We start from the raw sequence: 17,757 nt of genomic DNA, 5'->3' as shown, positions 1-17,757 counted from the left end.
GTCTGTGCCCAGAATTATTAGCATATATTACTGCTAGTAGTTTCACATGCAAATAAGCTCGATTTCCAATGTTTGACATTGTAAAATATCACTAATCAATGTTTTCCCATGCTATCTAGTGGAGCTATCCCTCGAGGGCTGTCTATATTTTACAGTTTTAAACACATTATGGTCATAACTAAATTGTAGTCCTAATGATTTAGAGAAACACAGCATCAGTCGCAACATCCGCATTGACTATTAACCTATGCGGTCACCCAAACATGAATTTACTATTAAGTACAATGCATGAACAGCATGATCAGTATGATCATGCAGATTTATCATTTACATTTTAATTATGAAATCTTACAAAACAGAAGAAGCACATTCTGACCATTGTGCCTGTGCTGGTTATTTGATAGAGCTATCTAATTAGTCCCATTTCCCTGCTTTTTCTCTGCAAAGAAACAATGTTTTCCTTTGCTAGCATATAATTAAAATGCCAGATTTTCAGGGCAACAAACTATGGTTCACTTTCTACAGAGGGCAAAATCATGTGAGCTAGCTATCTATTTGTGTTTATTTCACTAATGCGAAGATTCAGACAGCAACAGCAAAATCTGTTCACGTTTTGTTTATAGTTAACAGATTAAAAAGCAAAAAGATATAAGCAGCTCATTGCATTGCTTCCTTGTACCATCCCCTCTCATGTATGCTACAGTCACATTTGACCTTACAGATGTTATCTTGACTAGGTGTGTAGACTCTGATCCTTCAGTGAGAAGGTTGTGGGTCCAGCCTTGTGCCAGATGTTGAGAGCACAGACAGAATTAGCACTTCAGTGTCACTATTCAATGAGTAAGATGAAGTTCTTGTAATATCCTGGCCAAATATCCCTTAACCTTCGCCCCACCACAACCATCAAGTTCATTGATTTCATTTTTGTTTCTGAGTTTTAGCTGTGTACAAAATGGCTACATATTTTGGAGTATTTTATTCATTGAAAACCTGTCGTCTTAATCTTCATACATAAACCAGAAAGCATTGAGATGAATGATCACTGATTTACTGGCGGCAATCTGCAACAGCACATTTTTATTGTATTGTACCAATCTGACTGTCACTGAGATAGAAAGATAAAATGACGGTGGACCTCTGGGTATGTCTGCTACCATACGTATGCAGAGCTTCTCTCTTGGAAGTTAATGTATAATTTTTGGAGGAATGTCTGCTTTCTCAGCAAATAATTCTTTACAAAGTTTTAAAAATTCCCAGAATACCAGTGTGTATGCATCAATACTTCGGATCCATTTAGGTTGTAACTTCTCAGATTGGGGAGGCAATGGCGTAGTGGTATTGCCACTGGACTGGTAATCCAGAGACCCACATTAATATTCTGGGGCATGTGTAAGAATTTCCCCCACAGTAAAACCCATCAGGTTCACGAATGGTCTGTAGAGAAAGAAATCTGCCATCCTCATCTGGCTAGGCCTACGTGTGATTCTATACACACAGTAATGTGGTTGACTGTTAACTTCCCTCTGAAATGTCTAGCAAGTCGATCAGTTCGTGGACAATTAGGGATGCCCATTGATGCCCATATGCCATGAAAGAGCAAAGAAAAACAAAGATTGGAGTTAAATTGCCTCTAAAGCTGTGTGAAGCACTCTCCTAAGGAGGAGATGGTTATTATGTTGTGTAACATTTATGTATTTGAATGTCACATCTTGATTTGAGTTGCGTTGCCCCTTTTTTTGCATAAACACAAAGCAGTTTGTTGCACACATTGGTGTTTGTGTGTCCTTAAGCAGAAGGATATATTGTCTCCTCTGCTAATAAAAGAGTCTTAGTAAAATTTATATGTGATATTATTATAGGATAAGGCCATTCAGCCCTTCAAACCTGTTCCAAATGAGTACATGCCTCTATCACAGACCTGCTGACAGTTCAAAACCAGTTGAGTTGCATCCAGGACCTACAGGGAGCAAGAAAATGAAGAAGTAAATCCAGTCTCCACTTGACAGTGGGTTTGGTGATGTTGGGTCAGATTGGGTAAAACAGTCAGCTTTTATTCCCTCAGGTTTTTGTTATGATACCTGAAGAGATTGTTGAATTTCTCTTTAGATGACAATCACCCCGTGATTAACAGAAAAAAATACATCACAAGACTTCAGTTTTGAACAAAAACCAACTTTATTGTACACATTAATTAAATTTGAAGTTCTAGTTTATAATTACGTATATTAGGAATCCATTGAGTTTTTGCAGTATAGGCAGTCTTGGGTTCCACCGGTCCCATTTTTGATCCACCCGCAAGTTGATTTGTAAGCAAGTCACAACACAATGCAGGACAGTATCAAATTCTCAAGACCAAGGAAATGTTTGTAAGTGAAATCTTTAAATTACTATCCTGTATAGGATCAAAAACCTAAATATGTGTGATCGTGAGTAAGATAATTGTAATTCAGGGAGCCCCCATAATCTGATCATTTGTGACATTTCCTTCCATGACATCGCTACCAAAATTAGAGTTCAGTCCAATTCCTAAACTCGATGATCTGGGAATTTCGCCTGAAAAGTTAATAAAAGAAAACGGAGTTAATGTTTCAAGTCCATTGACCATTCTTCATAACTGGAGAAAAGGTGCTTTAGTTCACACTTGACCCAAATTGTTTGGATAAAGCCTTGGTTCAGTGGTTGCATTTTATAGTCTCTGAGTTAGAATGTAGAATGAGTTCTGAAGAAGAGTCACTCGACCCAAAATGTTAACTTTGATTTCTCTCCAAAGATGCTGCCAGACCTGCTGAGATTTTCCAGCAATTCCTGTTTTTGTCAGGTATGACCTTCACTTGACAAAGCCATGCTGACTCAGTTCTATTTTACCATGCATTTCCAAGAGCTCTACAATCTCATCCTTAATGCAATCATTCACCTCTTCATTTTCTAGAGAATTGCAGCTAACTGTTCAAATCAACCTTCCCTTGTAAGGTGCTGCCATGAAACTGAACAGAATATAATCCTTTATACATATTATAAAAAGGAAAAGGAGGATCTCAAATGTAGAGACAGGTAATGTAATGTAAGATATTAATGGAATGGGTTCAAACATTTCCAAAAAGAGAGGTTAGCAGTAGACAAAAGTGCCAGAGAGTTCTAAGGAGCTTCAAGGTTATAGGGGTTCATCTCTAAATTGTAAAATTGAAGTACAAAATGACTCATACAGCTAGGCATTACTTAAAAATGATGGAGTGAGCATAAATATTCAAAATAGGAGCAGAAATAGACCATTCAGTCTTTCAAGCCTACTCCACCATTTGATAAAATCATGGCAAACTTATTTGTCTTTTGTATTCCACATTTCCATCAATAAGCTTTGACTCGCCTGCCTGATAAGAAACTATCTGCCCCTAACTTTACAGTGTTCAATTAGCACACTTTTGGAGCCTTCTGAGGCAAGGTGTTGCAAAGTTGCACAACGCTTGGGAGTCAGTCATTGAGATATACAGCGTCGAAACAGATCCTTTCATCCAATTCATCCATGCCAAACAGATATCCTAAATTAGTCTAGTCCCATTTACCAGCTCTTTGCCCATTTCCCTGTAAACCTTTCCTATTCATATACCCATCCAGATGGCTTTTAAAATGTTGTAACTGTATCAGCCTCCACCACTTCCTTTGGCAGCTCATTCCATACACACACCACCCTCTCCGTGAAAAAGGTCCCTTTTAAATCTTTCTCTCTCACCTTCATCCTATGCCATCTAGTTTTGGAGTCCCCTACCCCTGGGGGAAAAACTTGGCTCTTCACCCTATCCATGCCCCTCATGATTTTATAAACTTCTATAAGGTCACCCCTCAGCCTCCAATGCTCCAGGAAAAATAGACCCAGCCTATTCAGCGTGGAGCTGGATGGTATCATCCCGCCTACCTTCCCCAGCCCCACGCCTCCTCTCTCATTTTATTTCAGAGCTCCCTTCCCCCTCCCTATTTCTGAAGAAGTGTCCTGACCCAAGACGTCAGCTTTCCTTCTCTGATGCTGACTGACCTGCTGTGTTCTTCCAGCTCCACACTGTGTTATCTCTGACTCCAACATCGGCAGTTCTTACCATCTCCCAGCCGATTCAGCCTCTCCTTTATAGCTCAAACCGTCCAACTGTGGCAACATCCTTGTAAATCTTTTCTGAAACCTTCCAACTTTCACAACATCCTTCCTATTCCAGGGAGACCAGAACTGAATGCTGTATTCCAAAAGTAGCCTAACCAAAGTCCACAACATGACCTCCCAACTCCTATACTTAATGCATAGACCAATAAAGACAAGCATATCAAACACCTTCTTCACCATTCTGTCGACTTGGACTCCACTTTCGAGGAACTGTGAACCTGCACTCCAAGATCTCTTTGCTCAGCAGTACTCCCCAGGATCTTACCATTAATTAACTAGGTCATGCCCTGATTTGCCTTTCCAAAATGCAGCATCTCACATTTGTCTAAATTAAACTACATCTACCAGTCCAAGGCCCATTGGCCCATCTGATCAAGGTCCCATTGTACTGAGGTAACCTACTTTCCTGTCCACTACACCACCGATTTTGGTGTCATCTGCAAATCCACTAACCATACCTCCTATGTTCACATCCAAATCATTTATATAGATGACGAAAAGCAGTGAACCCAGCACCGATCCTTATGGCACACCGCTGGTCACAGGCCTCCAGTTCTGTATCCAAATGGCTACTTCTCACTGTATACCATGTGATCTAACCTTGCTAACCAGTCTACCATGTGGAACCTTGTCAAATGCCTTACTGAAATCCGTATAAGTCATGTCTACCACTCTGCCTTCATCAATCCTCTTTGTCACTTCACAAAATTCAATCAAGTTAGTGAGACACAATTTCCCACACACAAAGCCACGTTGACTATTTCTAATCAGTCATTTCCTTTCCAAATATGCATAAATCCTGTCCCTCAGGATCCCCTCCAACACATAGCCCTGATGTCAGGCTCACTGGCCTACAGTTTCCTGGTTTTTCCTTACCATCTTTCTTAAGTAATGGTACCACGTTAGCCAACCTTCAGTCTTCCGGTACCTCACCTGTGGTTATCGATGATATAAATATCTCAGCAAGAGGCCCAGAAATCTCTTCCCTAGCTTCCCACAAAGTTCTGGGGTATGCCTGATCAGGTCCTGGGGATTTATGAGTTTTAAGATGTCCACCACCGCCTCCTCTGTAATATGGACATTTTTCAAGATGTTGCTATTTATTTCCCCATGTTCTCTATCTTCCATATCCTTCTCCACAGAAAACACTGATGCAAAATACTCGTTTAGTATCTCACCCATCTCCTGCGGTTCCACACATGGGCGGCCTTGCTGATCTTTAAGGAGCCCTATTCTCTCCCTAGTTATTCTTTTGTCCTTAATGGGTTTGTAGAATCCATTTGAATTCTCCTTAACCCTATTTGCCAATGCTATCTCATGTCCTCTTTTTGCCCTCCTGATTTCCCTCTCAAGGATACTTCTACTGCGTTTATACTCATCTAGGGATTTGCTTGATCCCTGCTGTCCATACCTGACATGTGCTTACTTCTTTTTCTTGACCAAAACCTCAATTCCTCTAGTCATCCAGGATTCCCTACATCTACCTGCTTGCCCTTCATCCTAACAGGAACATACTGTCTCTGGACTGTCATTACCTCACTTTTGAAGGCTTCCAATTTTCCAGCTGTCCTTTTACCTGTGAATATCCGCACTAAATCAACTTTGGAAAGCTCTTGCCTAATACCATCAGAATTGGCCTTTCTCCAATTTAGAACTTTAACTTTAACTTTTAGATCTGGTCTATCCTTTTCCATCGCTGTTTTAAAACTAGTAGAATTATGGTCACTGGCCCCAAAGTGCTCCCCCACTCACACCCTGCCTTATTTTCCAACAGCAGGTCAAGTTTTGCTCCTTCTCCAGTAGGTACATCCACATACTGAATCAGAAAATTTTCTTGTACACACTTAACAAGCTCATCTCCATCCAAACCTTTAACACAATGGCAGTCCCAGTCTATGTTTGAAAAGTTAAAATCCCCTACAATTACCACCCTTTTTACTCTTATGGATAACTGAGATCTCCTTACCAATTCACTTCTCAATTTCCTACTGACTATTAGGGGGTCTATAGTACAATCCCAGTAAGGTGATCATCCCTTTCTTCTTTCTCAGTTCCACCCAAATAACTTCCCTGAACGTATTTCCAGGAATATCCTCCCTAAGTAAGCCATGATGTTATCCCTTATGTTATCCCTAATCAAAATAGCTGCTCCTCCTCCTCTCTTGCCCCATTTTCTATCCTTCTCATAGCATCTATAGCCCAGTTCTGTCCGTCCCTGAGCCACATCACTTTAATCGCTATGATATCACAGTCCCATATTCACAATCATGCCCGGAGTTCATCTGCCTTACCTGTTAGGCCTCTTGCATTGAAATAAATGCAGTTTAATTTATCAGTGCTACCTCATTCTCTGCTTTGTTTCTGCTTGTCCCGACTGTTTGACCTGCTCCTTTTTCCCAACTGCACCAGTCTCAGACTGATCTCTTCTCTCACTATTTTCCTGAGTCCACGCCTCCACCCCGACTTATGTTTTAATCCTCCTGAACTGTTCTAGCAAATCTCCTCACTGGTATATTAGTCCCCTTCCAATTCAGGGTGCATTCTGTCCTCCTTATACAGATCACTTCTACCCCAGAAGACACTGCAATGATCCAAAAATGTGAATCTTTCTCCTTTGCACTAGCTCCTCGGCCATGCATTCATCTGCTGTATCCTCCTAATACTCTCACTAGCTCATTTGCACCAGAATAATCAAGATATTACTACTTTTAAAATTCCTGCCTAATTTCCTATATTCTTTCCTCAGAACCTTGTCCTTTTCTCTCCCTATGTCATTAGTTTCTATGTGTAGAACGACCTCCTGCCGGTCCCTCTCCCCTTTGACAATATTCTGCATCCTCTCTGAGGTATCCTTGATCCTGGCATCAGGGAAGCAACACACCATTCTGGTGTCTGGTTGTTGGCCACAGAAATGTCTGTCTGTGCCTCTGACTAGAGAGTCCCCTATCACAATCAACCACTTGGTACCTGACATACCTGTCATTATATTAGAGCCAGTCTCAGTCCAGAAATCTGGCTGTCAGTGCTACATCTACCTGAGAGTCCATCACCCCTACAATTTCCAAAACAGCATACCTGTTTGAGATGAGGATACCCACAGGAGACTCCTGCACTACCTGCCTACCTCTCCTACCTTTCCTGGAGGTAACCCATCTACCTGACCTGTATCTGCAGTTTTTCTAACTTGCTGAAACTGCCATCCATCAGACCCTCTAGCTCTTGTAAATTCCTCATTGCCTCTAACTGCTGCTCCACCTGATCCATGCAATCCAAAAGGATTCACAACCAAACATACTTCCTGCAGACGTAACCCTCAGGAACATTGAAATTCTCCCTAATCTTCCACATCCAACAGGAAGAGCACATCACTCGACTAAAGGCCATCTTGCACCTGAACAATCTACAGACCCAGAAAATAGCACAGTCTTACTGCTGTAACAACACTGCTTCAGGTTAACTTCATACCTATATTTATATTTTTAAAGTTTAATCAAGAGACCGACATAATTAAACATAGAATCAAACCCCACTCTACTCACTATTGCAGATTTACAACAACGAAGTAAGATTCTGAGGAAGGGTCACCGGACCCGAAATGTTAACTCTGTTTTATCCTTCACAAATGCTGCAAGACCTGCTGGGCTTTTCCAGCAACTTTGTTTTTGTTCCTGATTTACAGAATCTGCAGTTCTTTTGGTTTTTAAAAAAGTAACGTTACACTTCTTTTTAAAAAAAAAAGCCACTTACTTGTTTCTCTGCTGTAAGCTCCCTCACACAGGCTTCTTTTAAGATCAGCTGTGAATTTCACTGTTTTGGAGTTTGTTCTAAGAAAAATAAACAATGTCCAGAGATACTTGAAACTAACAGCAGAGGCAGTCAGCTGTGAAGGTTCTCTGCCTGGTCAGACAGCTGTGCAGGTTCACTGATCATTTTTTTTTTTCACCTCTCGCATGGTACCTGCTTTGTCTCTTTTCCTCCTTTTTAAAGTGCCGTTGTTTTGATCTTTTTTTTGCAAAAAGAGAAAAACGCTCCTTTTTTGTTCTAAAAGGGTAAACCCTAATTATAAAACATTTCTAAAACGCCCCAGTTCTGAACCCATCTTTGCACATCCATCTTTTGAAAAACAATTAGGATTTTACATACTTCAATCAAGTCACCCCTCATTCTTCTAAATTCCAGTGGAAACAAGCCCAGTCTGTCCAATCTGTCCTAAGATAACTCATTCCGTGTACCAATCTGATAAACCTCCTCTGAACCACCTCCAAAGCATTTACATCCTACTCTAAATAAGGAGACCAAAGCTATACACAATATTCAAGATGTGATCTAACCTGTGTCCTTCATACACCTTTTTATGTTCCATTTCCTCTCGTAATGAAAGACAATATTCTATTAGCCTTCTTGATTACATTTTGTATCTGCAGACTACATTCTTGTGACTCACGTACTAAAATACACAAATCCCTCTGAACTCTGCATATTATCTGTTTAAGTAACACTGTTTTCTCGTACTTCCTACCAAAGTGGACAACTGCATATTTTCCCTCGTTATGCTCTGTCTGCCAGGTTTTTGTCCACTCACTCAACTTTCTGTTCCTCTGCAAACTCCTTGTCTTCTCCACATCATACTTTCCTGCCTATCTTTGTGATGTCTGTGAGTTTAGCTATCATGCCTTTGCTCCATACATCTAAGTCACTGATGTAAGTTATAACCAGTTGAAGCCCCAGCACAGACCTCTGCTGGACTTCACTCATCACACCCTGCCAATTAGAGGAAGACCTATTTTTGCATACACTCCATTGTCTGTCAGCTAGCCAAGTCTAGATCCATGCTACCATACTACACGAGCATGTGATATACTTGAGCTTATATTTTCTGCAATAAACAGCACCTTATCAAATGCTGGGAATTTTAGAATGTTATTTAAAAATACGGTCCAGGAACTTGAAACTATGGGCTAACCATGAGTAACACATTACATGAACCCAATGCCACCTAATTGGGTAATGCTCAAGATGTGTTTAAATTTACTTATTAAAATGTTAGACTTGAAATGGTTAAATTCTACTAATTCTACACTTGCTTTCTGCTGGTGTAGCAGGGCCGTAAAGATTTTCTCCATTGAGTTATGACTAATTTTGAAATCTGTACTGCCGTTGGTCATGAACTCTTTGCATCAGTGAGTATCAACTCAACAATTTTCAGTTAATTTTTCATTTTTTTCTTTGAGTTTGTTCGTAAATATTTATGATGGGTCATTCTGGTATGTACAAGCTCAAGAAAAAAAATGTTTAAAGTTTGATGGATGATTCCAGTGATCATATCACTTGATTGAATATGTAAGAGTGAATATAATTGCTCTTTCTTGCCTAAGATTTTCTATTTAGACTTCATACCCTATCATAATTTATCTGAACAGCCTTATTTTCATCAAATATGCTGTTTAGTTGAATGTTGGCTCCAAGTTTGAAAGCGTTTTATATGGAGGCAGAGTCTATAATCACTAAGTAAACTCGCATTCTTAAGGTATCAGGATGAGAACTTGTAAACTAAGTGCACTAATATTATTTGATATTTTCTCTCCACTTGTGGAAAAGAAGGGCTTGCATTTACAAAGCACTTCACCATATCTCTCAAACTTTCAAAAGTGACACATCCTGGTGGGTTCAGTAGACCAGATACTGACCTGAATCAGCCATTCAACACTGGCCTCAAGAGTAGGCCTAGGCTAAGAATTGTGCAGCAAGTAATTGAGCCTCATGTCTCCCTAATGCTTGTCCACCATCTATAAGGCAGAACCCTGAGTGTGATAGAATCCCCTCCACTTGCCAAGAAGCTTGACACCATTCAGAACAAATCAACTGACTTAATTCATACTCCATCCACTACCATCAACATTCACTCCCTTGTACCAGCTACAAGGTTCACTGTACAATTTATTGAGACCCATCCTCCCCACCGACAACATTTTCCAAATCCACCACCTCCACCATCTCGAAGGACAAGGGTAGCAGATGGATGGTAACACCACCATCTCCAAACCATCTTGATTTGAAACTATATCATTGTTACTCCACTGTCATTTGGTCAAAATCCTGGAACTCCTTTCCGAATGACACTGTGCATGTCTGTACTGTCTCCGTGACTGCAGCAATTAAGGTAGCTCGTTACCACTTAAATGCAGGTAGGAATGGGTTATATATGTTGACCTTGTTGGTGCTCACATCTCATAAATTATTCCTTTTAAATGGAAGGTGGAACTGACAAACAGGAAACAACCAGATCATCCACTAGACATAGTCCATATGCATGATGTCCACAGCATCAGAATTAGACTGTTTCATTCCATTTCCCTGTAGCAATTTGTGCTCCTGGAAGAGGCAACAAAAAAGTGATAAGCCAAAAAAAAATTAAAAATGCTGATTCCTGCATTTGTAACTGGAAAAGTAATAAAATTCTCTTCTAATTGCCATTCTTCTCTCACCTTCACCTGGTCCATATCTGATTCTTTCCTTCCCTCCTATTCAATGACTGACTGTCTCCATTTCTGGAGATATTGTTAATATTTATTACAGACTCATGATTACCTTGACTACACTTTCTCTCCTTCCTGTAAGGATTCAGTTCCATCTTCCAGTTTCTATTTCGCTGTTACACCTATTGATGTTGCTACCTTCCACGATGACACTTCCATAATGTCTTACTTTTTCCTCAATAGTCGGCCCTGACCTTGCCCACACTTCTGCTCCCATCTCTACCATCCAAGAGCCATAATATGAACATCCTTTGTCCTCATTTTCCACACCACCAGCCTCTGTATTCATAACATTATCCTCTGCCACTTCTGTGAAATCCCACATGATGCCACCACCAATCCATCTTCCCTTCCCCTGTCTTCGTCTCCTCCTTCCATCCCATGGCAGCATTCCAAAGGAATCATTGTCTCCACCATAGCCTGGACCACTCATCTATCACCTCAACAGCTCATTCCCCTCCTATGGCACCTTGCAATGCAATTACAGGAGATTCAGTGTTTAGCCTTTTGCCTCAGCCTTCCTCACGATGCAACAGCCAAACATATGTTCCAGATATTTGTTCTTTTTTCTAAAGTATACACTGGGCGGCACGGTGGCTGAGTGGTTAGCACTGCTACTACACAGGGCCCAGGGACCCAGGTTCAATTCCAATCTCCGGCGACTGTATGGAGTTTGCATTTTTTCCCTGTGTCCACGTGGGTTTCCTCTGGATTCTCTGGTTTCATCCCAAAGTCCAAAGATGTGCAGGATAGGTGGATTGGCGATGCTAAATTGCCCATAGTGTCTGGAGATGTGTAGGTTAGGTGGATTTGCTGCGGGGGTTGCAGGGATAGGGTAGGGGGGTGAGTCTGGATGGGATGCTATTCGGAGGGTCGCTGTGGACTTGTTGGACCGAAGGCCTGTTTCCCACACTGTAGGCATTCTATGCTCACTTTGCAGTCTGCTCTGCATTGGTTACGACAATTGCACATTGGAATAATGCTACCTTACATTTTGTTCCATGACATCTTTTATCTCTAATCTCTCTCTCGAATCTTTCCTTGATCTTCTCTTTTGTTCCATTTGTGCCTCCACCCTTCCTCAACTGCATAAAACCCATCACAGTAGTGGAGTGATGCAACATTGGCACTAGTACTGGGGAAGGGGGGAGCTGTTTTGATAGGAAAGGCTCCATCTGAATTATGCCGGGACCAGACTCCTGGTGAATCACTTTTGATTTGATTTGATTTGATTTTGGTTTTTATTTTATTGTCATGTGTACTGAAATGCAGTGAAAAGCTTCGTTTACGAGTGGTACAGGCAGATCAAAGCAAGCAAAAGATGTACAGATCAAAAAGACTTAGAGGCATACAGGTTACATTGCAGGTCACATTATTTGAGGCTAGAGCCCATTCAACAATCTGATAATGGCTGGAAAGAAGCTGTTCCTGAACCTGCTCATGCGTGTGTTCTGGCATCTGTATCTTCTGCCTGACGGAAGAGGTTTTAGGAGGTCATTACTAAAGTGCGATGGGTCTTTGATGTTGGCCGCCTTTCTGCGGCAGCGAGCCGTGTAAGTAGAGTCCCATGGATAGAAGGTTGGCTTCCGTGATGGCCTGGGCTGTGCACACCACCTTCAGTATTTCTTTACGGTCCTGGGCAGAGCAGTTGCCATACCAGGCCATTATGCACCCGGACAGTATGCTTTCAATGGTGCATCTGTAGAAGTTGGTGAGGGACCCTATGGACACGCCAAATTTCCTGAGCCACCTGAGGAAGAAGACGCGTTGTTATGCCTTCTTGACTGTCGCATTTACGTTGGAAGCCCAGGACAGGTGCAAGATGCAAGATGGCGCCAACACCAGACAACTCCTTGCGAGCTCCTACAGCAGATCTAATTCTAACATTTCTTATAACTGTTCTACACATAACTAGGGCTGTGGACAGGGCTTTAAACTGAATAGGAGTAGGCGCGTGGAAAACTATAAAATCAAAGGTAAAGGAGAAGGTAGAATTTCTGGTTAATGATGCGGTTGATTATTACCAGAAAATAAAGAGAAGGATCAGAATGTGTGAATGTCACATTGTACCAAGGACCTAAAAGTGTAAGGAAACTCTAATAGAATAAACATAAAGGCTTTTTATCTTCATGCACAAACATTCGGAATAAGGTAGACAAAGTAATGACGCAATTCGAGATAGATTGAGATCATGAGGACTTCGGCTGGGATGTGGAGACAGGCTCAGGAAAGGGTATTAAAGTTTCCAGAACAACTAATAGTACAGAGAGTATGGAAAGGGTTAGGAATTTAACTTCAGTCACAGCAGATAAGGGACAACAATGAGAAAAGGGTGTTCAATGCAGGACTGAGGGTATTGTATTTAAATACCCATAGCAAATGAAGCAAGGGAAATGAGCTTGTAGCACAGATTGAAATTAGCAGGTATGATGTTGTGGCCATCACAAAGACATTGCTGCAAGAGCATCAGGGCTGGGAACTCAGTACTTAAGGATAAGTGTCCTATCGAAAGGACACATTTGATGGGCAGAGAGGGCTGGGTTGCCTTGTTAGAAAGAAATGAAATTTAATCAATAGCAAGAAGTGAAAGAGGAAAGGGTAGAATCTGCATGGGTAGAGGAAGCATAAAGGAAAAACTCCTTGCTGAAAGTTATGTAGGGGCCTCCTCGCAGTAGCAGGATGTGGAGCAGAAAGTAAATCAGAAGACAAAGGCATGTCAGAAAAGCACCATTCCAATAATCAAGGGGAACTTTAATATACACATGGACTGGGAAAATCAAGTTGGTAGTGGGCCCCAAGAAAAGAAATTTTTGGAATGTCGATGAGATGTTTTTTTTTTTGGAGCAGCTTGTTGTAGAGCCCATGAGGGAACAGGCAGGTCTTGATTTGATGTGTAGTGAGGCAGACATGATTAGGGCACTTAAGGTGAAGGAACCCTAGGGTTCTATCATAATATGATAGAATTCACCCTAGGGTTTGAGAGAAGAATCTGGAATCAGATGTTATGGTATTACAATTGAGTAAAAGTAAATACAAAGATATGAAGGAGGAGCTTGCCAGAGTAGACTGAAAGGGAAACCTAGCAAGGAAAATTGTGGAGCAGCAATGGTAAGAGTTTCTAGGGATAATTCAGGAGGCACAGCAGAAATTCATCCCAAGGAAGAAGCAAAATACTAAGGGGAGGAGGAGGCAACCATGACTGACAAGGGAAGTCAGGGACAGCATAAAAACAAAGGAAAAAGCACATAATCTGGTGAAGGTCAGTGGGAAAACCAGAAGATTGGGCAGCCTTTAAAAACCAGCAGAGGACAACTAAAAAAGCAAAAGGGGGAAGAAGATGAAACATGAGAGCACATTAGCTAGAAATATAACAGAACATTGCAAGAGGTTTTTTTTTAAGATGCATGAAAGGTTAGAGAGTGGACATTGGACTGCTGGAGAATTATTAATGGGGAATAAAGAAATGGCAGAGCAACTGAATAGGTACTTTGCAACTCTCTTTATGGTGAAAGACACCAGCAACATACCAGAGCTTCAAGAGGGTTGGGGACAGAGGTGAGTGAGGTGGCCATCATGAAGGAGAATGTACTAGGGAAGCTGAAAGGTCTAAAGTTGAATAAATCACCCATATTGGATGGACTACACCTCAGGATTCAAAAAGAGATAGTTGAGATTTTGGAGGCATTGGTGGTGATCTTTCAGGAATGACTAGAGTTGAGGAGAGTCTTCCTTGTTGGTGAAGGGAGGAGGCAGAAGACAGAAAATTATCGGCCAATTAGCCTGGCCTTGTATGGTGGTATGGTTTTAATGTCCATTATTAAGAATGAGATTGCGGAGTACAGCAAACTTTGTTTTAACCGGCATTTTATAAGCCAGCAAAAATTATATGCTGCAAAGTTTACATATTATTCTCTCCAGTTATTAATGCTTTCTAATTTATTTACATCAATGTAAATATACTTGTTGAATCGAATGGCCACAACAGTTGATTCAATTTCAAGTCAGTTTCTCCTCATATATCGCGATCTACCACAATGTCGGAGTAGTCATGTGAGGGTGCAAATAAGAAGGCTCTCTGCCGGTAAGTTTTATTTAAGGCAAAATTGTATAATTATTATTTCAGTGATCTATGCTGTAAATAAAGCACAACAGTGATGTGTATACCCTCTGCATTACAGTTCTTTTCCCTGGTATGTGTATTTACATTGACTATGTGGACCTCTGATTATCTGAATATTTGATCAACTGCACATTCCTCGACCCAGAGGAGTTGGTTAATAAAATGTTTTCTGTACTTGGAAATGCTTGGTAAAATCGGGCTGGGTCAGCGCAGCTTCATCAGGGGAGGTCATGCCTGACAAATCAGTTCAAATTCTTTGAGGAGATAATGAGCAGTTAGACAAAAGAGAGCCAGTAGAAATGATCTATTTTGGATTAGCAGAAGGCTTTTGACAGAGTGCCACACAGAAGGCAGCTCAATAAGATATGAGCCCATGGTGTTAGGAGCAAAGTACTGGCATGGATAGAGTAGCTGACTGGCAATAGGCAGAGAGTGGGGATAAAGGGGTCTTTTTCAGGATAGCAGCCAGTAACTAGTGGAGTTTCACAGGTATCAGTAATGGGACTATTCACATTCTACATTAGCGGTCTGAATGAAGGAAACGAGAGCATTGTTGCTATCTTTGCAGATGACACAAAAATAGGTGGAGGGACAGGTAGTGTTGAGGAGATGATAGAGCTGCAGAAGGACTTCGACAGGCTAAGAGAGTGGGCAAAGAAGTGGCGGGTAGAATACATTGTGGAAAAGTGTGAGGTAGGAAGAATAGAGGTGTAGACTGTTTTCCAAATGGGAAAAGACTTCAGAAACCTGAGGACAAAAGAACTTAAGAGAATCCTGAACTCGGACTTCTACGGTTAACATGCAGGTTCAGTGGCAGTTAGGAAGGTGTATGAATGTTAGCATTTATACCTACAATTTTTAAGATATCACGTGTGAAGTTATTCGCACTTGGTTGACCTTCATTTCTGTTTTGCTACACAGGCAATACTATGAGATGCTGTACAACAATCCAGACGAGCTGCTCAACCTAGTGGTGGACCAAGGGGTAAAGTACACAGAATTGGAGTACATCAACGCCTTAAGCCTCCTCCATCGCAGCCAAACTGGAGTTGGAGATCAGACCACTCAGAACATGCGATTGCAGCGGCTGAAAGAGATCATCTGTGAGCAGGCTGCTATAAAACAGGCCACCAAGGACAAGAAGATCACTACAGTCTAAATGCCCAGCCTCAAAGTAGGGACTCAATACAGTACAACTCCATCTTATTTAGAGTTGTGGCTAGCCTCAAAGGCAACTTGCCATCATATTCAGTGTGTGTTTGTTTTGATCTATTAGCAGTGAAACATGTACATAGATTATAAAGTTTAAGTTGGCATTATTGTAGCTTGTTGCCTTCTGAGAAGTACTAAGGGAATTTCTTTGCAGAAAGCAGTTTGGTTCTTGTGGGTCTGTTTTCCTTTTTTTGCTGGCCAATTGAAACTTAAGTACAGAATTAGCAGGCAACATCACACTCTTTATTTCTCCTCTACATTCCTGCTTTAGGGAACCTGGTTGCCTGTCTTTAGTTCCCTGCGCTTCTTTCACCATCAGTGCCACCCAACGATTAGCTGACTACTCACAGTTTCTAGCTGCTGACTTTATTCACCCACACACAGTGCAGTTGATGTGCAACAGTACAGTTCTCCTTAGCTAATAGTTGGTAAATTCATCTGCCCAAAGGTGGCAACCTAAAGTCAGTCAATAGATCTTCCTCTCCCAAGCCACCAAATTGGCTCTATTATCCAGTTGAAGTTTCACTTGGTTACCATAAAAGGGATTAGCTGCAGAAACAAAACCAAAAGGGTGCATTTCTGTAGCAAAAATGAACTATTTATGGCAAGAGCACATTTAATAAATAATGTTTTACCTTCAAATATTTCAAATTGGCACACATTGCTACAAAATTTGCATTGTTTTAATCTAATATTCAACAACTAAGCTTAGATTTCACAGCCTGAAGAAGTTCATAATTTTTGCTAAATTTGATCATCATACTTGGATTTTATGGGTAAAATAAAGTAAAACCTAGCACAATAATGGACACTTAATGATGGGGAATGAACTGGTGAGGTTTGGATTTGTTTTAGTGTGTCATTGGCCCCAGAATCTAAGTCACATGGTAATAAGGCCTTTGGATCAAGCAGATCAGATTAGCAACTTGAGATAAACTGAAGTGTAATTATAAAAAGATGAAAATAAATATGGGCAAGTGTGCAGAGACTTCCCTATTTTGTATCTGATATATGTAGGCCAATTAAAGAGGTTTCCCCTTACCTTTTGTGCTGATCCCCTTTTTAATTTGTCTGTGCAAAGTATCTATATCCAAGTGAGACAAAAAAAATCTCCTACACTCTATTATGTATTTTGTCAATAGAAGTAGCTCGGGTACTAACTATAAATCAGGACTGGTCAGTTGCAAAAAAAAGTACATTTGCACAGAACTATTATTGTAACATCTGTTATGTTGTTATATAGATTCACAAAAATGGAACATGGAATGTTTTTCCTGTCACAAGTTCCTTTATATATAAATGCCCTTAACTGCATAATCTGTACTATTTATTACCACACTGCATGAATCAGAAATCATTTTGTCTTCTAATGTGCACACAAAATATTCTGCAATAAAGCTGAAAAAAGAATTTCTCAGTCAGGATTCTTATGCTTGTCTTCTTTTTAGCTTTTTTCCATACGAGAGTCAAGCTTCCCACACTGAAATGCCAACATATGACACCTAATGATCTGAGCTGCTAGTTCAATCTAGAGCTATAAAAACATCCCAAAACCACTTGCAACACAGTTGGAAGAGCATCATTGAGAGAAATTCACTTGAGGAGCCCATTGGGCTTCACTTGAATGGTCCTTGTCAAGTTGAAGTTACAATGCCAAAACCATCCCTTTTCCCTTCTTGGTCATAGAGTTATACAGCATGAAACAGACCCCATGGTCCAACTCGTCCATGCCAATCAAGTTT

At 40.8% G+C, this 17,757-nt stretch overlaps 1 protein-coding gene across 1 annotated transcript in view; it reads left to right on the top strand.

Moving 5' to 3' along the window:
* Window positions 1-17,432, top strand: part of LOC109932752 (exocyst complex component 4-like) — a 154,673-nt gene extending 137,241 nt beyond the window's left edge. Inside the window, exon 7 of the mRNA XM_048609990.1 lies at window positions 15,725-17,432. Within this exon, the coding sequence (XP_048465947.1) occupies window positions 15,725-15,962 (238 nt within the window). The 3' untranslated portion in view covers window positions 15,963-17,432. The remainder of the gene's footprint in view (window positions 1-15,724) is intronic.
* Window positions 17,433-17,757: the final 325 nt, after the last annotated feature.

The sequence above is a fragment of the Rhincodon typus genome, chromosome 22 (assembly GCF_021869965.1).
Source record: "Rhincodon typus isolate 14 chromosome 22, sRhiTyp1.1, whole genome shotgun sequence".
NCBI lineage: Eukaryota > Metazoa > Chordata > Chondrichthyes > Orectolobiformes > Rhincodontidae > Rhincodon > Rhincodon typus.
This window is presented reverse-complemented; position numbering and strand designations above follow the sequence as displayed.